Genomic DNA, 23,233 nt, shown 5'->3' on the forward strand with positions numbered 1-23,233 from the left:
ACACCCATTTGCTTTTAAGCAAAACTATCCATTGATTACATACATAATCCTGTGGTGTCTACATGGATAGCAAAATGTCCGCCTCTCTGACCGGTCGGCTGCGGATTTGAACCCGCGCCACAGACCTCTATGAAGTCCGAAGCTGCTGCTCTCACTGACTTGGCCATCGAGGCTCTCTTTTTTTTATACATATTATGATGATAATAAATCAATATTGAGGAATTTTTCTTTAACATATGATTGATATTTTACTGTTTACATTAATATTTTTTAAATACAACTAAATAATTTTTTTATAATAAAAAATGTATTTAGTCATAAAAATAAAATGAAAATCAAGTAATTAGTGAAGATTGCTCTATGAAAAAATCCAAGAATTAGTGAATTTTCCATTGATATATTTGGAGATATGTTTCACAGATAAAACTGGAAAGTACTGAATCCGCAATTGCTGAACTGCAATCTACCGGGGTTCCACTGTATGCGTCCTGCATATCCAATGTCATCATCCAATCTCCCTGGTGAATGGATGACCTGACTGACTGGTTCATCTCCATCTTGAACTTCGTCTTCCTTACGAAGAGACTGAGGGAGCTAACATCAAGGACCGGTCTCCAACCCCTTGATGATTTGGGGACTGCGAACAGATGGCTGTAGACGCCCTCTATGCTGATATCCTCGACTTCTTTTATGGCTCTCTTTAGAAGGAGGGAGGACACCTCCTCCAAAAGGGCCGATTGCTTCTCCAAGCCTCTTGAGTAGGCCATCAACACGATGGGAGAAGCGACTGAAGGAGGGCTCTCCCTGAAGGGGATGGGGTAGCCCTCCTTCAGAACCTTGATGATCCACTGTTCTGTCCCTCTGAGACTCCACTTCTCCCAAAAATGAAGAAGTCTGCCTCCCACTGGCGTATGAAGGACTTCTTCTTCATTTCTTAGACAAAGGCCTTGGAAGAGCTCCTCTTGATAGCTCTGGCTGAGAACCGGACATTGGAGTGGGATCTGGGTTGAGACTTGAGCTTGCTTCTACAAGAGGGATGCTGCTGGAGAGGAGAGACCGTCTTAGGTACAAATGATGACGAATCCTTGGGGAGCTTCAAGGACTGTGCTAGGAGATCCTGAGTGGACTTCTTCTGGAGGTCCGAAGCAATTTTCCTCACTATGGACTGAGGGAAGAGGTGAAGAGGATCTAAAGGCGAAAATAAGAGAGCTGATTTCTGGGACTGTGTGACTCCTTTGCTGGTAAAGGAGCACCAAAGTTCTCTCTTCTTCAGAACCCCCAAAGAGAAAAGAGCCACAAGTTCAGAAGAGCCATCCCTGATGGCCTTGACTGCACAAGACAGAACTCCTAGCCAATCCGAAGCAAAGTTTTCATCCAAGTCCTTGCAGTCTTCAATTTTCTTGGCAAGGGCTCCAACCGTCCAGTCTAGGAAGCTTAAGACCTCAAACACCTTGAAGAGGTCCTTGACAAGGTGGTCCAGCTCTGCCGACGAAAACATTATTTTCGCCGACACAAAGGCCGAGCACTGGGAGGAGTCGATGAGGCTGGATAAGTCCCCTTGGGAGGAGCCAGCAACTCCCAAAGAAGGAGCTTTCCCAGTGGCTTAGGAAAGGTATCTCCTATGTATCAAGCGTGAGGGAGGAAGGGTGAAAGAAGCCTTGCCTTGTTCCCTCTTGGCAGAAAGCCAGCCTCCGATTTCTTTGAGCACCTTCTTAGACGAGGGAAGAACCAACTTCGGAGCCTAGAGCTCTCATCTGGGAGGCTCCTAATTGGGCTTGTTGATGCAGGCAAGACTGGGGAAGCTGGAGCAAAAAAGGAAGGAAAGCTCGCCAACAGGTAATGAAGAAGAGCTGCATATGCTGAATGCAGGGTCTTGGTCAAGCTCCTCTTCTTCTTCAGAAGAGACTGAAGACATGGACAAATCATGAACAGTCTTGGATGAGGCAGGAGCTTTCTTAAGTAGGCTCATAATTTCAGCTAACTGCTGCCTGATGGACACCAATGAAGGCTCATCTTGATCCAAAGCAGGCCCTTGGTGCTCAGGAGCTGTAGACAGGTACTGAAGAGTTGGTGTCGGGCACTCGAAGCCGGCGCCAGGTGCTTGGGAGCTGATGTCGGGTGCTTAGATGAAGATGACAGGCATCTGAGATGGTCCACTGGGTGCTTGGAGGCCAAGTAAGGGCTCTCAACAGATGGACGTTCAGGAGAGAATGTCTCCGGACTATCCCATGTGGAGGGAGGAAGTTGGGTCAAGGTAGAGACAGAGGGATCCACAGGGTAGCTACAGGAAGGCTGTGGACTGTGAGTTGCCTTCTTATACCATTTAACAGGCAGTGGAGAAAAGCTGCCAACGTTGTCTGAGTGCCTCTTCAATGGTCGAGACGAATCGATAAAACGCTTGCAGCACCTCCAATCAGTATCAGAATCCTCAGAACAGGGTGATAACTGGTGCACATCCAGTGAGACACCTTTCCAACGGCTGTCTGTTGAAACCTGGGTGCGTGCAACAGGCTCGACTGAGGGGGTAGCCACCAGAGGGCAAACCCTTGGATTTCTGCTATGTCTTTCTGGTATGTTACTTTCCCCTAAAACATTGTCCATTACGACGTTCAGGGACGCCCCTAACTCAGACACAGTATGCACTTTCAGGTTTATTGTCTTGTTGAACCTGGAATCAAAAGTGGCACTGGCATCGGGGTTGAAAGCACGGGAGCCAGGCACGGGAGCAGGTGGATTTATAGTAGGAGGGCTGGGAACAGGAGAAAAAGCATGAATAGGGGAAGAAGGAATAGCCGGACTATGTTCTGACCTAGGTTTAGGAGTAGAATCTAGGCTAACAGAAGCTCTACTCTTGGCCCTTTCGCCTTAATACATACCTGCCCCTATACTTACTGCAAATAGTATGTGAATCACAAGATGATTTAGTAAGTCTGGTTTTACAACCTTCATTACACTAGCAAAAACTAGATGTACTTGAATCAGACATAATCTAAAGGAAAAAGCTAGATGGTTGACTGAAAGCTAATAAAAGCTTGAAGGCTACGAAAAAAGCAACAATACTTCACCGAATTTCAGTAAAGAACAACCAAAAATCCAATGAAAAGGCTGCAGCAAACCCCCGATGTTTAGTCGAGAGCCGGCAGGAACAAACTGAGCTCTTCTGCTTGGTTGTTCCTACTGTTACCCAATAGTAGGCGTGGCTAGTCACCTACATGAAAACAACTGAAGCCCTACCGTGAGTTTTAAAAGGCTGTCGCGCAAGTTAGAAACTACAGTTATGTAATTACTTGGTACTTAAATGAAAATCAGAATTCCACACTATAAAAACTAATGCATTACAGGTAGTCAATCCAGAGCACTTTTGCTCTTGCATCCTGATCTCCTTATAAATAGTACAGTTTTAAATACCAGTGATTTTTAAGACCTTATGTGTAAGTTGTGATAAAAATCTTGATTTCTGAGAAGTGTATGTGTATTATAGATAGATAACGTGTCATTCAGTGCAAAGGTCATGCAGTGTAGGGGTGAATCCTTGGCCGTTTTCAGATTCAGCACATTCTGAGCGATTCAGCAATGGCCACCTGATTGGGAGTAACTCGGACACAGTGACACGATGAGCAGAAGTAGTGTCAGCTTCTAGGAGCTTTTATCTGGTTAGATATCCAGATTATGGGAGTGCCACAGCAATGGTGTGTGCTCATTTGTATCTAGTGGGAGTGACCAATAAGACAAGTGTGAGATTTTTTGTGAAATATGTTTCATTGCTGTTGAGGGAGATGATTAGAATAGACAGTGAAATTCCAAGCTCCAATTACCTGTTGGAAGGGAAAGTCAACATTCAGTAACTTGCAGTGTCTTTTATAATTTTTTATGTCTGAGGTTTTTTTATTGTCTACACATTTACTTTAACATGTTTGTGGTGTTGTGGAAAATATCCAAAATTATTTGATTTTGGTTTTAACAAGAGGTGTTTCTTGTTTGACAGATGCATCATGGATAAGCCACGCACAGATGTGCAAAAGCATGGGAGGCTGGTTAAACATCTGTCCTAATTTCAACTAAGGACTGAAAGACTTAGTTGTAATATGGAGTAATTAGTGACGGGATGGAGAGTGGGAATTTGGTTCCCTTATGTTTTATTAATGTTCAGAGTGGTTTAATAATCTGCTTTTAGCTTGTTTTTCATTTAACCGGTCTTATTTAGGGTTTGCAAAATAAAGTTTATTTTTGTATAAAAGGTTTGATTTATACACACTAGTTTAGATACAGGTTTTCTTAGAATTCATGAGAGAGAGAGAGAGAGAGAGAGAGAGAGAGAGAGAGAGAGAGAGAGAGAGAGAGAGAGAGAGAGAGAGAGAGAGAGAGATGCTGTTCTATGATCACAAATGCCAACTTCTGCAGGTAGGTGAACATAATCCTTCATGTAAGGATTAACAGAGGCGGCAATAGTAAAGACGCTAATGACAGTGTTGTGAACCCACCCCTAAGAGAGAGGTATGAATGATGTTGATTTTGGAGATAGTTATGCAATAAGACGACGCAGATTGAATAGGGCATTATCTGGGGGAATTCGGTTCAGCTGGTACTTCAGGGCATAGAGGTGAATCGTTTGAGTTCACATTTTTCATCCTGGAGGCAATTGGACGTTGTGAATGAGGTTAGTCGCTCTCAGTTTATCTTAGTGTTGGTAAAACTAAGGTATACTTACTTTTGTGTTGATTATTGAGTGCTGAGTGTTTTACTGCAGGTTACAGTGAAATTATATACTCTTGGGTTTTAACTGAAGTGCAGTTATATCTTTGTGAATATCAGGAGCTGTAGTGATGTGTGAGCAGGGAAAAGGTGAGTTTGTCCTTTTGGGTTTTTCATTTCAGATGGTTTGAAATTTTATTTTCTCTCTTCTGTCTTTCGTTTTTCTCTTACTGAATTACTGGGCGGGTTCGAAACATTATTTTTTGTGTGCTCACTTTATTCAGGGTTTTGCTTATTGAGTTATTCTGGGTTGTACTGTGTGGGAAGGAGATGTGTATATTCAGGGTTTCTCTCTTTACATAGCAACTCGGCCTTGTCTATATTGCCAACTCATCATTTGTCGCAAGGAGACAAAGCACTGGTGATATTGAGTGGTGAATTTTCCTTCAGAGATTTTTCTTCCTTTATTCTTTTTTTTTTTTTTTTTGAGGGTCTTGGGAGTTAACCTTGAATATCAGATGACTTTGTGCTCAGCCGATTGTGTGCATGTGTAAGAAGTGATTTGCTTCAGTGGAGTTCATGAATAATTGTTTCTAAAAATGTTGGTATCTTGCAGAAATGTTTTCAAATGTTTTGTGATGAGGCTACTAGTGTTTTACCTTTCTCTTGTTTGTTTGAGGTACTCTTGTCCAGTATGGTCTTCAGGTGCTGAATCACATCTCACACTCTTGGATAGTCACATTTATTTAGACAACTCCTATGTTTAATTGTGGCTTAGATGTAAAGTGAATTCATTATGTTTGTTGCATAAAATGTACTATGCCAAACATCCTCTGCACTCTTCTTTACCTGACCTAGCTGTTTTTGCTAGCAACACTAGGCAGGTTGCTCTTCCAAACAGTAATTTTCTATTACCAGGTGTAATACTACTCAATTTGCTAGAAGCTTTATTTTGGCTACAACTGAAATGTGGAACACTTTGCCTAGCGCCATTGTGGAGTCTTCTGATTGCCTGATGTCAAAGTGAGGAGCAAATTCACTCATGCTTTCTGCTGATGTCTCATGAACTCAGGTGTATCAGTTTTATTTTCTATTCCCCGCTATTTAATTATCACCTTTTTCTTAAATTGACTCTCTCAGCTGATTTCCCTTTGGGTTTATAGGCAGTTGACTGTCCATAAAGGTTTTCTGCTAGAGTTAGAGAAGAAGGAAAGAGAGGACTTGCAAGAAACACTATACAGTACGGTATCTGTACAAGGACTATACAACAATTTGTACCTGCCAGTTACAATATTAATAACAACATATGCATGACCTTGGTGCTACCATGAATATTTGAAAAGCAACAAATGATTACAATATTGTAAAAGAAAAAATTATTCACCACCCATAATCAGGTGAGGATGTGCTTATCTGCAATATACTATAATGTAACCGTTTACCCACCCCATGTGAATGAACAAAAAAATCAAACTTGTGGTAACCCCTATTCCCATGATAATACATGCAAAAATCAAGTCAACATACTTTTGGATGTCCATCTTTATCTAAGATTTGCATTAGGTCCAAAAGATCACTGGTATTGTCCTTGCCCGAGTACTCTTTAACTGTTTTTTCCAGACCCATGAATACATAGTGTAACACAACCTGTGTACCTGTAAAATTAAAAAAAAAGAAAATGGAATCATCAATAAATATGAATAAATTCTGTAAACTAAAATATATCATGCTTATGACATTTACATCATAAGTAAATAGAGTCATTTCTGCATCAAAAATATTCACTATTTGTATTCCTTGACAAACCTAAAGGCATTTCTTTCAGTTTGAGATGTGCAAGTCTAATGACATCGCGATGAGTCCAGCCATGAGCACTTGAGTGTCGAGTTACTTCTAAAGCCAAACGCTGGGGTTCCCAACTCAGATACCATTCATTCACAGCTCTCCGAAGGCCACGGCCCCAGCCTACATTAATTAAATGACACATGAGACTGGACTTATATTCATAAGAGTGACATTAATATCATTATCACAAAGTATAACCAGACATCTGTCAAAAATCTCAGCTTCCCCAGGTCTGGGCTAAAGAATCTCAGCTTAATAATAGTTAAAGAAATTTTAGTCCAAAAAGAAATCAAGTGTTCTGCAAACCTCATTAATATAAAAAATATAGCTGAGAGCATAAGGATGACTGACATACTGACTTAATAAAATTTAACAATACATGCCTCACTTTCATCTTAGGTGGTCTTATTAGGAGTTTAGTGAGTATGGGAGAAAAATCTATATTGAGTCCATATGCAATGGTATGAGAAGCCCAGAAATATCCATGAAGGAAAATAAGATATTAATCATTTGAAGTTATACCAGTATGACCAGATTTCTTCGATATCATCTTTGAAATCTGGATGAAGAGGAAGAAAAGGTGAGTGCTCCTGCATAGTTCTCTCACTGCAGAATGAGCATCAGTGACAAGCTTCTTTTGGTCTCCTTGTTTAGATGCCACAGCTAAACACAAAACCTGGAAAAATATACCGTGGAGGATGGTATGTTATCTGGAATAACCTAAGGCTTAACACTGTCATTCCAAAATATGATGATGAAAGTTAATGCACAATAACTCATCACAACAATAATATTCTAATAATGAGCTGCAGCAGTTAACTAAAAAATATTGCTGAAGTAGTAATTAAAAAAATACAGCTCAAGTAGTTCACTAAATACTGTAATATAAATAACACAGAGAAGATGAGAATAAAAGTATAAGTTATTTGGTATAGAACATATGGTGATCAAGATAAAATGTGCAATTATTATATATAATCACTATAGAACTTAACTAAAGTACCCAGCCTAATAAGTGGGACTGGAACTTAATTTACAAGATACTCTTATGTACTTCTTACACCACAGTATATAAAATATCCTTTTCACACTACTGTATACTGTACAACATGTGAAAACCTAGTAGACCTATGTATAGAATTATGCATTTACATAAAATAAGCAGAAACTGAGAGAGCTTTATATCAACTGAGGCCAAGTTAGGTTAGACTTGTCTTATTTTTTTTGTGTGTGTCAAAAACCTTTTGGTATTTATTCTGATACTGAGGCAAAACAGGTACAATCACAAACAGCAATACAGTGGCACCTCAACTTTATGAATTACTTGGAGTCTGGGCTCCCAAGAAGTAATGAAACTCATTAAGTAGCCAAGACCTGATGATATACTATACACTAAACAATACCCAGATCTGGTATAAAAACTGAGAGAAAATCTGTCTCATCCTTTCTTCCCTCTCTTGTTATGTAGAGGTTATTTTATTGAAAGGTTTAAAGAGGGTCAGAACAAAAGGATATGGTGGTAAAGAAGGGAAAAACAACTCCGGACAGAAGGTGACGAGGGTGTGGAAACCATGTTTTCCCTCTTCCATCTAACCATCCCTTGAATGAATCCCTATTACAACACTGAAGCCCCACGAGAACAACAGCCAAAGGAACTAATGGGTCCAAGCTGAAGCAGGAACTCAAGAAATTGGTCTCAGGTGAGGCCTGAAACCCCAAGGGAGAATTCTCATTTTCCTTAGGGGTGACAAGAGGAAACAACAGCAACTACACGAAACTATGTTAGAGAATCATTGGTCATTGAGGGATCAAGTACATATATACAAGGTGACCACCCCAGAAGAAGGACTAGGAACAGAGAGTATTATTCAAATACCTCCAGGGTGCCAGTCAGAACTGGGGAGAGTCCCAGAGATTCTCAGTCCTTCAGGACACCAAAGAGGAGGATGATGCAGTGTGAACTTCTTTAGCCCTTCTGTCAAGATCTTTCCTTAATACCTGCTGTTCTCCACAGGACGAATAGGTAGATCTGGCAGTCCACTGCTGTATGGTATTGGAACGTGGGCAGTCCTGAATGGTCAAGTCTGTGGATGATCATGCGTAGTCTGGAGGAACCAACTTTATCTCCCTGGAGGTCCTGCTGAAGATTGGTCACAAACTCTCAACTCTAACCAACAGCCTCTCCCAGAACCCTGATCCCAAGTAGGGATCATAGACTAGCATCCCTTCTAGAGAAAAAGGGAATGCTCATAGGAAATCCCAAATGGTAACTTCCACGGAGAGGACTCCTAACATGGCCCCCATTCTTCAACAGTCCACCAATCAAAAGAAAGGAGGGAGGGAGGGAGGGGTATTGGAACTGCTACTCTGGTGATGTTCACATGAACATTCCACTCCAGAATAAGAAGAAATTATGTGACACACTCATGTGATGTTTCCCTAAGGCCGGGTATTCACAGTCAGGTTTACCTGTCAGTCCATCTGTCAGTTCATCGAAACTGACATTAAAACTTATGTGTGGACGACAGTTTGTGGGCAGAGTCAGTCCACTCACCAGAACGGATGAACTGATGGAATTACCTAATGTTCATCCAACCGACTGACAGGTGATCACAAGTGTGGACGGGTAAGCAATAATTTTGTGACAGTTCGCCACTGGATTTCGTCTAGGAAGGATCTCAGCCACTCAGACCAGAATATGAATAAACTCTGTATAGGCCAAATTCTTTTCATTGTTAGACCCTGCGGTGCTATTTGTAGACCACTGTGAGTCCAAATCATATAATAAAAAATAGAATATATATATGTATATATACTTCACTGTGATACAGAGGCAAGGGATAATTGTCAGCCACAATGAGGGAATTCAGTTTCCTATAATCAGTACACAACCTAAATGAGCCATCTGGTTTCTTCACTAACACACAAGGAGAACTGTAATGACTTGAACTGGGTTCTGCTAATCCATGCTGCAATAAATATTCAACTTCTTTTTTAAAACATCTCGATGAAAAGGTGATACATGGTAAGCTCTTTGTTTAAAAGGTTTTCCATCTTCTCTGATCTTTATCTCATGCTTTGTCAAGTTGGTACACCTAGGTACATCTGTGAAAATTTCAGGGAAACTTTGAATCATTTCACTTAATTCATTACTTTGTTCAACACTCAGATGTTTTAGTCATCTTGTTTTCAGCTCCCAATTCATAGCCATCATCGTCCTCTGTAGATGAAGTTGTTTGGGCTATAGACACTGTTTCAGTTCTAGTCTCTGAGAAGTAAGGTTTCAAAAGGTTCACATGTATCTTCCTCTGTCATTTCTTTCTCCCTGGTCTTTCAATCACATAAGTTCGACCACTTAACTTCTCTATTATCCTATAAAGACCTTGAAACTTATTTGTAAGGGGAAATCTTTTCACTGGTAAGAACACTAGATCTTGCTGTTCAACACTAAAATTTCTTAGCTTAGTCTTAGCATCATATTTCCTTTTCATTTTTTCTTGACTTATTTTTAAATTTTCTAAAGAGAATTTTCTAATTTCTCTTAATTTTTTCCTCAAGTTCTTCACATATTCTCCTTGGATTTCCTCTTGATTTTCTTCCCAATTCTCTGCAAGAATCTTCAATGGACCTTTCATGTCTCGACCAAAAATAATTTTATTTGGTGAACATCCCATAATTTCTTGGTAAGCATTCCTAAGTTCAAATAACATCAAAGGTAAACCAGCATCCCATTCCCTTCCTGATTCATTACACTACTTTGTTAACATACTTTTCAAGGTCTGGTGGAACCTTTCCAAGGCTCCTTGAGTTTCTGGATGGTAAGCAGTTGATAACTGTTGTTCCACTCCTAACAAGTCCTTCACATCCTGGAATAATTTTGAAGTAAAGTTCATTCCTCTATCGCTTTACACAATTTCTGGTATACCAAACTTGGAGAAAAACTTCACAGACTTTTCAGCAATTACCATTGCACTTATACTTCTTACAGGAATTGCCTCAGGATACCTTGTTACTGGACACACATTGATGTAAATAGATATTCATTTCCTTTCTTTGTTGTTGGAAGCGGTCCAACCACATCTATAATCACCTTGCTAAACGATTCTCCTCTAACTTCTATGGGTTGTAGGGGAGCTTTCTGAATAGTTTCATTCGGTTTTCCAACTATCTGGCATGTGTGACACTCGCTGCAAAATTTGCTAACATTCTTGTGAAGTCCAGGCCAGAAAAAATATTTCATAATCTTCTGAACTGTCTTCCTGATTCCCATATGTCCAGACTCGTGTGCTACTGCTACCACTTGCTTCCTCAACTGATTTGGAATCAAAATTTGATGATATTCCCCCCATTCAGCATTTCCTGGAATATCTGTAGGTCGATTCTTCCTCATTAGCAATCCTTCCTGTAGATAATAACAGGTAAGAGCTTGTTGCATCTCTTCTTGATCAACAACTCTGAAGAACAAATCAGCCAACGTTGTATCCTTCTTCTGCAATTCTATTAGCTTCTCTCTAGTCACCTGACCAACTTCAAGGGTTGAACTCTCAATATCCGCTACCTCTGCTACCGGTTTCACTATCTTCAGGAATATCTTGACTACGCTGAGTCTCTTCAATATCAACTGGATCTTCTTCTTCTTGGATACTTTCTTCATTACTAGCACTAGGGAAACCTTCACTTTCCTGGAATAGTTCTTCTAACTCAAAGATCCTTCTGGTACAGGTAATTCCTCAGCGTCTTCACTTGCAAACGTAGTTTTCTTCATACTCCTGGTAGTTACACAACTTAAAAACAGGTGGATGTTTTTCTTCTCTATCTCTACCGTAGGACTAATCCTAAACGGTTTGTCTGTCATTATAAGACAAGGAGAAGGGTACACCACCAACTTCATTACCCAGTAAAACATGTACACCTTCAACAGCTAGTGAGTCCTTTACAGCAAAATCAATACTTCCTGTCACCAATTCACAGGACAGATGCAAGCGGCATATAGGAGTTACTTCCTCTCCTCCTATACCCTTCAAAATAACTGAATCTCCAGTGAGATTCTTCTCCAACTGTGGGTGAGTACCATGAACTACCACACTATGGTTACTCCCTGTATCACGTAATATCTTGACTGGTACCTGCACACTCAAGGAGGGAGTTGCCAGCATAAATTCTTAGATATATGGCTTAAAAGCCTCCACACTGCTCAGCCACTTACTGCTTGAGGTTACATTCCACTGGTTGCTAAACACTTTGCTTGTCTAGTCTCAGTGTTTCCCACACTATTCCTCGTACTTGGCATCACCTGGTTACATTTTACCACTTGTCCAACTGGCTTGGTCTGCTGTTGCATCTTATAACAATCTCGACTGTAGTGTCCTACTCTTCCACACTTGTAGCAGACAACATTAGTCTTCTGTATCTGTCTTGAGAAACTGGAAAGTGAGGGTTTACCATTCAATTGCTGACGGGTATATCCTGGCTTTGTACTGGGTTTCTTACATCAATGTTCCTAAAATTCGATTGAGGCCTATAACCTGTGAGTTGTTGGTTCTGGTACTTGACATTATAAGTCCTTCTGCTAATGATGATATTATAATCTTCACTCAGTGTAGCAGCTTTGTCAAGTTTCTTAACCTCTCTCTCTCCCTCTTAAATAAGCTCTTATGTGTTCAGGAATTCCTGTAAGATATTGCTCTAAGACTACTAACTCCCCAAGTTCTTCCATAGTTTTAACATTAGCAGCCTCCAACCATCGTCTGAAACATCTTACTTTATAAGCATAATCCAAGAAAGTTATCTTGTCATCCTTTCTCAAAGATCTGAATCTTTCATTGTAATATTCAGAGGTCATCTGGTAAATTTGTAACATATTGTGTTTCAGTACACCATACTCTTTACATTGATCAGCTGATAAGGCTAAATGGGTACTTCTTCTTTTACCAATGAGAACACTCTGAAACAAGAGTGACCATTTATCCTCTGGCCATCCCATACCTGTAGCCACTTTTTCAAAGTGCTCAAAAAACTCATCTGGGGCTTCTTCTGTAAACTTTGGAATTAACTTCTGCACTCTTACTACATCAAACACAGGGTCTAAGTTACCTTGGATATAGTTATACGGGGTTATAGGTAATGTGGATCGAGCTCTGATAAACTCCAACTCCCTTTCATGTTTTGCTCTCTCTCTTTCTTCTCTTTCTTTTTCAGCCTGCATCTGCAGCTTAGTCAACTTTTCTTCTGATTCTATCATCTTCAGCCTAAGCAAATTTTCTTCTGATTCTAAACGTCTACACTCTGCCTCTGCATCAACGTTCTCATTCTCTTGCGCTTGCTTATACGTAAATTCTATCTCAGCTGCATTCAACAATTCATATGCCTCGTTTAACTCTCTATCTACTTTACCAGAGTCTATCAATGCTTGAATTGCAATACATTTGATTTGCACCTCAATCATACCACTAGTCACATTACCCCTACAAGCTACTGCTAAAGCAATCCACTGTGCCTTAGTTAGGTTAGATTCAGATAACTTTCTGATGGTCACTCTATCAAAATATACCCCTAACACCACCAGTACAAACCATAAATCACAAAACTCAAAAATTTACCTCACTTCAGCCAGATACTTGAACCCTCATAACAATAAAATTATGACTGAACACTAAAGGCAACAGTGATCCCTTAAAACTTGCTTATCACTTGAAAAATCAAATTAAGTTTATCAAGTTGTGTGTGAGGTATTGAGATATACTTGATAAAGAAGGGCATCACTCCATCAAACAACTACAATTGTTTCCCTGGTCTTCATTCACTTCCATTTAGGAGAGGAGAACAAAACATTTCTGTCACTTACCTTGTGCATACACAAATAACCCTATTCGCTGGTGGTCAAAAATGAAACGCTGTTTTTAAAACTAAATACAAAAATTTATTTCTAACTTCAAAAGGTCTCTCTTGCTGCCTGACTACGCTGCTGCCTGTAACCGCGGTAAATTTTAAAATATTTTCTAAATATTATTGTATTGGTATTAATTGCTTACCCTGCAAAACCGAATTATCGGAAGACGAATTATCGTAACTCGAGCACTACTTGGGTAGCTGAATATTTTAACAGTTTTATCACAAAAAGTTTAGTCATGAAAATGACATGAAAATGCAGTAATTAGTGAATATTTCTCAGTGAAAAATGCCACAAATTGGTGAATTTTTCGTGAATAATGTGTATATGTTCCATAAAGAAATCCGTGAATCGGTGAGTCCATGAATCATGAGAACACGAATACGGGGGTTTACTGTAATTTCATACGATATCTCCCAAGCAAAGATGGACACAGCCCAAGGTAAGTAATATTAACATCATTGTTATATGAATAAGATAGAATTGTTAAGAGTGTGTGCAGTACGTGGGTGTTCAATTTACATTTTACGAATATAGGACAAGCGAATATTTTACCTAGTAGTGTTGAAATCTCAGTCAGCCCACATTCCTTTCAAGATCGTTAAGCTGAGTTATCGTGTCAGATTTATTATTTTGCTATTCGCCGGCCAACAAGTAATGCATGAAATTAAATTCTGAACTAGCTAGCTTAGTGCATGACAAAGAAAAAGGAGAGCATGTGCATCTAGTGTTTCTCTCATAGAGTAGGATGGACAACTTTGTAATGTAAGTCCATAGGATAAAGGACGAAGAACTGTTGACAACCCTAGGCGAGATGATGAAAAATTCATCTCATTTGCGCACGAATCATATTCATTTTGCTTGCGTTTAAGAAGTTTTGCTTGCATTTTCATCCATAACGTAAATAACAGTATCAGTGTTTAATTTCATAATTCCCCTTTTACACTGGCACAAATCAAACTAGTAAGAACATCGAGTGTTCATTCCTTTGTATCGTAAAGGGCCCCGAAGTGAGCATGGCAGCCAAGTGTAGGAATTAATTACATTGCACGAAAAAAAAAAGAAATTGGGTAGTTTATGGTTTCCTGGGGCAACCGCACAACAGCCAACCAAATTCATCCGCACAGGTAAGTAGTTTGACTTTGACCCACCAAGCGACCTCAGACAACCCCATTCTAGCACAGAATTAAAATTGTTAACATGGCGTCTTCACATCCGGCTCACGTTCAATTTCCCACTGCAAATCCAGTCACTATTATTGATTTGGTTAAATTATGTGACGACGAAAGTGAATTGTGTTTGTTTCTGACAAAAAGTGATTTTAGTGGTCTGTGTAAGGAAGGAAGGAACAGTTAGTCTTGTGAAAGATGACAACAGATGCAACGGCCAGTGCCCATCATCCAAAACAAAAGAAGAATATACTTGCCAGAATGGTCCGACAATTCCGATTTCGAATAAGGTACGTGTGTTTTTTATATATACAGTATAATATAAGGGGGGTACGGTAGGATTCTCTTGGTTAGGATAGTAAATCGTCGATAACTAGGGGTTAGGGGTCAAATTTCGTCCCTGGGAAACCCGTGGGAAGCGCGCGCAGCGCAATATTACCGCTTGCCAGAACATACATGCTTGCCAAAAATCATTCAAAATACGGATAAGGCACGAAGTGCCGCTCCGCCACGCAGAAACTGAAATCAGAAATGTGTAAAAAGTGGCCGCTTAAAATTTGTGATATATATTACTTTTCGTCTCATCGCCATTTTTGTTGTGTGTCCATCCACCAATTTTCTTGTCAGAGCTTACCGCCACCTAGTGGTAGGTTCTGATTTGAAAACTGGCCGAAGACAGGGTTGCCTCAGTAAACTGTAGCCGCTCCAAGAAATTATACAAATAAATCTTCCATTTTTCTTAACATACAGCAAAGTGCATTTGTGTTTTAAGTTAAAACTTGCATTCCCACATCAGCCTCAGTCGTTTTATAAGAGGAATTCGAGTGTTTTGCTCTCTTTGTATTGTAAAATCGCAAAGTGAGGCGGGAGATTTGTATTCCTCCAGCAAGTGACGTTACGAGCACAACCTGCTTCCAGCAGAAGCACTCTGAGCTATCAGCTGCGTGCAGTCACTTGATGCATCCGCCATCTTGTTGGTTGCCAAGGCAACTACAATAGCCGCCATCTTGAATCTTTAGTGCAAGCGTACCGGGCACGTGATAGTGTTTGCATTCTGGGCCTTATGACCTTGAATCATCACTTGAATTACTTTCATGAGCGAGCGAATCTTTATGCTCCGCACACCTACTGTACTCACAAATCTTTATAAAATACGTCCTTTAAGCGAAAACTAGGCAGACATAATTTTATTTAAATGCTTCAAAGTAAGTTAGCCAATTAGTTAGGAAATATAAAATATGTTCCTATACAAATATATGTAAGAGCCCGTCGCCCCGATGCCGTCTCTTCCAAACACTCGTGTGTGTTCGTGTGTTTGTCATCCATCGGAGGGGACAAGACAGAACAAGAGTATCTCGTTTTCTTTCTCTGACGGAACGCGACTTCAACCATACAATATTTCCGTCTGTTTCTCCCTAACCATTGTTGTCTTGATTTATGTACAATCACCACTACTAGCACTGCCATGCAAGCATTCTAGTCATGTACTCATAATGTTCCACTGAATCTTCTGTATCAAACTGTATGTATGTTTCTGTTTGTGAAGACGCCAAACGTCTCGCCATTTCACATATATTATGCTACTGCATTGTATTCATTAATCTGTCTCGAATCTCATGCAACTGGCCATATGTAGAATTTCCTGGCCTTTCCATTGATGTATGTTCTAACACTGTACGTTTATTATATCTCTCAATATCACCATGTGTTTGTCTGCCGTCTGCCGACAAACACAGATGTCTGAATCTTTACCTCTGTTTTGTTTTGTCTGTGTGTAGACGCTACTTTACCGCTCACACACGCCAATAACATCTTCGAAGATTCTGTACATTTTCAGTAAGGAACTACCAATAAACCAGTCAACACCCAGCCAGTATGTTACTCCGCCGCCTCGCCGTCCTTACACTGGTGACCCTGGAGTGACACGAAAGAGCAGCCGACCCAAGATGATGACCCAAGATGATGACCCACGCGCCAACAGACCCTTTGCCACCTCACTGCTTCCCGCCATTCCCGAGCTCTGAGTAGATGTCCGACCCTCCGAGATGACCCACCCCACCACTGGAGCCCTGGATGCCTCCTCCAGGAAACCTGAAGCCGCCCCCACACTCGTACCGGACAAGCTGACCAACGAAGGACCAGCCGACGTCATCCTTCAGCCTGCTGCCGACCCCTCGAGCTGGCTACCGAAGGATCAGCCACCGTCATCCTTCAGCCCTCGAGCCGGCTACCGAAGGATCAGCCGCCGTCATCCTTCAGCCCTCGAGCCGGCTACCGAAGGATCAGCTGCCGTCATCCTTCAGCCATCCCCCTCCAGCTGGCTACCGAAGGATCACCCGACGTCACCCTTCAACCCGCTACCGTCCTCCTCGAGTTCCTGCCGGCCGGCGCCGCCCTTCAGCCTCCTACCCGCCCCTAGCCCAAGCCCTTCAAGCCAATTACAATTGTCAGCAAGACAATTTCCGCATCAATGCCTTGCTGGGGGGGGGTATTGTAAGAGCCCGTCGCCGTCTCTTCCAAACACACGTGTGTTCGTGTGTTTGTCATCCATCGGAGAGGACAAGACAGAACAAGAGCATCTCGTTTTCTTTGTCTGACGGAACGCGACTTCAACCATACAATATTTCCATCTGTTTCTCCCTAACCATTGTTGTCTTGATTTATGTACAATCACCACTACTTGCATTGCCATACAAGCATTCTAATCATGTACTCATAATGTTCCACCGAATCTTCTGTATCAAACTGTATGCATGTTTCTGTTTGTGAAGCGCCAAACGTCTTGCCATTTCACATATATTATGCTACTGCATTGTATTCATTAATCTGTCTCGAATCTCATGCAATTAGACATATGTAGAATTTCCTGGCCTTTCCATTGATGTATGTTCTAACACTGTATGTTTATTATATCTCTCAATATTGCCATCTGTTTGTCTGCCGACAAACACAGATGTCTGAATCTTTACCTCTGTTTTGTTTTGTCTGTGTGTAAACGCTACTTTACCGCTCACACACGCCAATAACATCTTTGAAGATTCTGTACATTTTCAGTAGGGAACTACCAATAAACCAGGCAACACCCAGCCAGTATGTCACTCCGCCGCCTCGCCGTCCTTACATATACATCTTAGCAGGAAAATAAAAAGAAACGCAAGATAATTTAATGATACGTACACAAATTAAAGAATTTCACCAAGAATAAATAACAGCATGGTGTAGTAGGGCACGTTAATATTGGCAAATAACCCATTACACAATATAGCAAAATTAATCAGCGTATTCAAGATAAGAAAACTTGTTTGAGGGATAATCCCTGGGACTTCTGTGTCCCTGCTAGTATTCATTTATTTTTCTTTCTCTTTCTCATTTCTCGCGCAGTGCAAACTTTGCCTACGCGCTTGTGTGCTAGTGTTTGCTTAATTTTTTTTTTCTCCACTTTTCTTAAACGCTTTAGGTAGCTGAGAGCGCACTTGCACCACCTTGACAGAAAGAACAGGCTGACATCAAGAGAAACACTTCTGTCCCACAAATAGTTAAGGACAAGGTAAGAATTAAAAATAGTTATTGATAACTGTCCACCACAAGTGGGGTCTATTTATACAGACTCAAGTATAAAGCCTTCCTCCCTCCTCATGAATGGAAGTAGCACTGCTAGTACTAGGAACTAGTCACCCACGAGTACCAAAGCAACTGAGATTGATTCCACTTTTCCACAGTGCCACTAACCTGAGGCACTGTCTAACCAACTGAAGTGCTTACGTATGTTTCCTCTTACATTTCCTTTTTCTCCTACTTATTACTTGCGCTCTGCTTGGGCAGAGTGCATTTCCCCTTTGTACAGTTAGTTGTACTCCCAGAAAGTGTTGATTCCTCAGAACACACCCACACCCTAGTCCTGTGTGACCAAGCAACTACACCTGTACCTCGAGATACAGAGTGCCACCAGTGTGACCTCTGCAAGGCACACTCAGCAACAGTGCCACCTTATTGAAAAGGTGCCATTCTCGTGAAGTGTCACCACAGTTAAGGGCCACTTCTCTAAATCTATTCCCTTCCCAGACCAACGACCTTACCTGTCCCAACCTACCAGAACTATGGCGACTGAATGCTACCAAGCCTTCATGAACCTGGGAAAGAAGGTGGGTCTCACAGGAAACAACCTCGCTGACTGGATCAAGGAACAGCTGGATGACTTGGCCAAAAAGGAGAGGGAAGAAAGAGCAGAACAGAGGAAGTATGACGAAGAACAGAGGCAGCTGGAAGATGCAATAGAAGAGAAGCAAAGACAGCATGAATTAGCCCTCGAGGAAAGCAAGCTAGCTCTCAAGGAGAAGGACCTCGAGCTGGAGAAGGCTTGAAAAGAAAATGCCAAAGCTCTGGCTGCCCAACAAGCCTCCAACCCCACACCTGCTGTGCCAAATGCTCCAATATCAAGTATTAATTCCCCAGTACCCAAGTGGACTGAAGAAGAGCCAGAGGCATGGTTGGAAGAAATAGAGACCCCTCTTTGATGACTACAACACCACCGAGACGGAGAGGGTCTTAGTGCTTGCCAAGCACATGGAAGGTAAAGCCAAGGCAGCCCTCTGCTTGCTGGAGAAGAATCAAAGAGACAACATGGTAGAAGTTCGTAGGGTCATAATTAAAGCCTATGAGATACCCCCGGAGAAATGGAGACAGCGGTTTCGAGGTCTTGCCAAGGAAGTCAGCGGTCCTGGGCCGAATGGGCCTGTCACAAGACCCCAACTGGTACCCGCTGGTTTGACTCCCTGTCGTGCACCTCATTCAAGGACCTCTTCAATCAGACCATGCTGAAGGATCTCTCCCAGTGTGTCCCCGGGCCCCTGGCTGTGTATCTAAATGACAAGCATCCCACAACAGTTATGGAAGCCTGTCGTATGGCCAATTCCTGGGAGACCTACAATCAATCTCACAGCATGTTTCAGCAGCGCATAGTGCCGCCTGGCTATCTCTTGCGACTGAGGGGGTGACTACCTGTGGGCAGACCCCACCGACCTCCTTAGGCTTCCAGTATGCCTTCTCTCAGGTTTAGGGCAGCCACCTCCTCCACTATCACTTCACTGGCACTTTTCTCACTTATTTTGTCCATAAGGGAAGGCACTGATGTCCCTAACTGGACTACTGTATTTGCAAAAAAATCAAACTTTCGGTCAAACTTGGACTTGAGGCTGGTGAAGTGATTGGGTTCGGAAGTGTGGGAGCCAGAAGAAGAAGTAGGTGGTATCAGAGAAGGGCTGGACATGGGAGAGACAAAGTGAGCAGGAGAAGAGGCAACAGGTAGGCCCATACTACTAGACTTAGGAGTCATACACTGGCTAGCTAACAACTTAACATCGGCTCTAGAAGCCACTTTTCTCTTGCGGTCTCTCTCTAACTTTGTCAAGTAAGAAGTTAAAGTCTTCCATTTCTTTTTGTCCCAATCCCTACATTCTTCACAGGTTAGGTCAACAGAACATACTTGTTCTCTACAGGTAGTGCAAAGGGCGTGAGAATCATGCATGCTTTTGTCAATCGAGTATTGCAGTCTTTGCTGCAACACCTAAAACTAGAAGTGCTAGAGTCTGAACTTAGTCAAAGTTGGTAAATCTCACTAAGGGAACAACTGTTCAATTAAAGGTTCACTGAAAAATCTAACAAAATACATATGCCGAAGGCTACCGTAGGCAAAATACTTTACCGAAAGGGAAGATATCAATCTGAATCCAAAACCAAGCTGCACTCTTATAACCGTGTGTGGTTGTAAGCCGGCAGAAACAAACTGCAGCTCTTGGCTGAGTTGTTCCTTTCTTACCCTAAAAGTGGGCAGGGCTAGTCACCTACATAAACAAAAGAATCTACCACGAATTTCAAATTCAAGCTGCCATGCGAGTAGAAATTCTTAGCTTAGTAATTACTGGGTAAGTTACTTATACAAAAATTCATATTAAGTTATGATGATTAACATCACTTATATAGTGATTGTGCAATACTTCAAACTAATGTACAGTATAAGCAGTTTTGGTTTTAAGTGTCTGCCAAGGAATGATTTCTATAAGTTGTAGGTCCACTGTATGAAGAATTTGCTTGCATATTCACAGTGACTTAGACCTGTCTTCCAAACAGACCACAAAAGCTTGAAATAGGACCTTTACCAAGATCTCCATCATGATATGAGAAAATTCTCAACACTGTTCTGTATATATTAGAATATTTAGCTAATTTAAATTTATGATAGTAAAAAGAGCTTGATGAGGATACTCTAAAGGTTATATATTGGAATTATCCCAAATCAACCAACATTGATTTCTGCCTAACAAGACTCAGCAGATCATCTTTACTAACCACAGCTTCCTTGTCCACGTAGGGCAGCTGACTATACGCCCGCAGAGTATCTATGATGATGTCAGCTTTTCCTTCGCTCACCAACTTGGGTATTATCGATGTCGAGTTTAGTAATGATTCCGATGGACTAACACTCAGTTTGGGCAACCTTTCTGCTGGTGGCGGCGGCACTGTATTACAGTGAACTTCTCGTTCATTGCGTTGATACCAGTCAACCAAGAAACGAACAAGATGATCTACAAAGGAAATTTTTATCATGAAACTCCCAAACCTAAAAGAAAATGGGCAAAGCAAACAAAAATGCTTAAAAGCAATTTACACACTGGCTCCTGTTAGGCCCAACAAAAATTACAGACTACTAAATCCCACTCTCTTTTGTAGCAGTTAAAATCTCATATTCACATGAAAAAACAATCTCATATTCACATGAAAAAACAAAGTGCCATTAAAAGACAATACAAAAATGATCTGAATGACAGATGCACAGAACACTATATCCTATACAAAAATGGCATTTTTATAATAAAATAAAGTTTTATATATACTTACCAAATAATTACATAGCTATTAGTTTCTACTTAATGCGGCAGCTCAAAATTCAAAAATCGCGGTAGCGCTCTTTTGTTTTGGGTGTAGGTAGTTTGCCCCGCCCACTTTCAGGGAAGAATAGATACAACACAGCTAAAGAGCTCAATTCGTTTATGCTCTATGTCCCTGAGAGGGGAGGAGGGAGGACTCCAATCATGTAATTACTTGGTAAGTATATATAAAACTTTATTTTATTAAAAAAATGTCATTTTTATACAAGTAACTTACCAAATAATTACATAGCTGAATCGCACATTGAAAGGAGGTAGGATGCATGGACATATACTGCTCAAAAAAACTCTCAGAGATGGAGATGAATTTGAAATAGAAAATTTGTTAGCATCATGAAATGCTTGTTGTAACCTTACCTGGTGAGGGAGCTACAGCAGGCAAATACTGCCTCTGGTCGGAGCTCCTCTCAACCTGTAGTGGCGTGCCGGTAGAGCCAAGAGTCGCCTCTACTCTAGTGGGGCTTTGCAACAAATGAGTACATCACAGGTTGCCAAAGCTTACAATCCAACAGAGCATATGTATTTATATGTGCCCCCTTGCCCTGGGTGCAGTACAACAAAATGTGACCAGATAAATTTAACCTACACATCAATAAAATTTAAACCAACTAAACCATAAAAACCAATGACTGGTGGCACTCACAACACACAGTGCCCCCCAGGCTTCCCAAGAAAAACATGACAATCCTTACTCAAGGAGAGTGGATAGAGGATATCGAAGGCAATCCTCCTATCCTTTGTCCCCAATACCATGCCAGTTGCGAAGAATGGGCCTAATGTACTACATTTCCCATTCACTGTTTCCATATCTGGAAGGTAAAACATAGCAAAAACTGACTTCCATCTCCAATACGTGAATTGCAAGATCGTGGAGAGTGAAAGATTACGTTTGAAGGCAGTGAAGTGGCAACTGCCCTTATTTCATGAGCCTTGACTTTACACAAAGGCAGGAAATCTTCCTGGACTTTTGAGTGTGATTCAGAAATCACTGGCCTAAAAAGGTTAGGACATTCTTCGGTAACAGGCGACAGGGGTCCTTAACTGAACACCAGAGATTTGAGAGGAACCTCTAATCCTTAGTTCTCTCCAAGTATGCTTGTAGTGCTCATCACTGGGCAGAGGACTCTCTCCTGGTCTGCTGGGCCCAGGATATCAGACAAGCTCTTGACTGTAAACAAATGGCCAGGGATTTGAAGGGTCTTCATTCTTTGCCAAGAATCCTAAGGTCAGAGAGCACACTACATTCCTGTGAGAAAAACCTACCTTGGCCAGAAAGCATACTGCATTCCCCTGAAAAAAACCTACTTTCTTAACAAGGTCATGCAATTTGCTCACTCACTTAGCTGTAGCTAAGGCCATCAAAAATTTAAGAACTATATTCAAGTTCCATGCGACCATGGTATGTTTCTCTGGCTTACATGTATTTAACGATTCAATCAAATCGCTATCTGGATTTGAGGGTAGGTCTACTCCCTTTGCTTACAAACGGAATTTAACATTGCCCTGTAACCCTTGATGGTAGATGTAGCCAATCCTTTCAAAGACCTCAGGAACAGTAAAAAGTCTGCAATTTGGTCTACAGATGTTTGAGAATAGGAGATATTATGCTCTTGACTCCATCCTCGAAAGACTGCCCACTTGGCCTGGTAGACTGCAGCAGAAGATCGTTGCCTACATTTTGCAATTGCTTCTGC

General features: G+C 41.2%; 1 protein-coding gene across 2 annotated transcripts in view; it reads right to left on the minus strand.

Annotated features, from left to right (window-relative positions):
• Positions 1 to 23,233, minus strand: part of LOC136831371 (RNA-binding protein Ro60-like) — a 159,978-nt gene that overhangs the window by 113,720 nt on the left and 23,025 nt on the right. For both annotated transcript variants that reach the window (XM_067091699.1, XM_067091700.1), the window contains exons 3-6: positions 20,941 to 21,176; positions 7,060 to 7,213; positions 6,499 to 6,657; positions 6,220 to 6,347 (exon numbers count right to left, since the gene is read on the minus strand). In XM_067091699.1, coding sequence (XP_066947800.1) covers positions 6,220 to 6,347; positions 6,499 to 6,657; positions 7,060 to 7,213; positions 20,941 to 21,176 — 677 coding nt within the window. The remainder of the gene's footprint in view (positions 1 to 6,219; positions 6,348 to 6,498; positions 6,658 to 7,059; positions 7,214 to 20,940; positions 21,177 to 23,233) is intronic.

Source organism: Macrobrachium rosenbergii, chromosome 48 (assembly GCF_040412425.1).
Source record: "Macrobrachium rosenbergii isolate ZJJX-2024 chromosome 48, ASM4041242v1, whole genome shotgun sequence".
NCBI lineage: Eukaryota > Metazoa > Arthropoda > Malacostraca > Decapoda > Palaemonidae > Macrobrachium > Macrobrachium rosenbergii.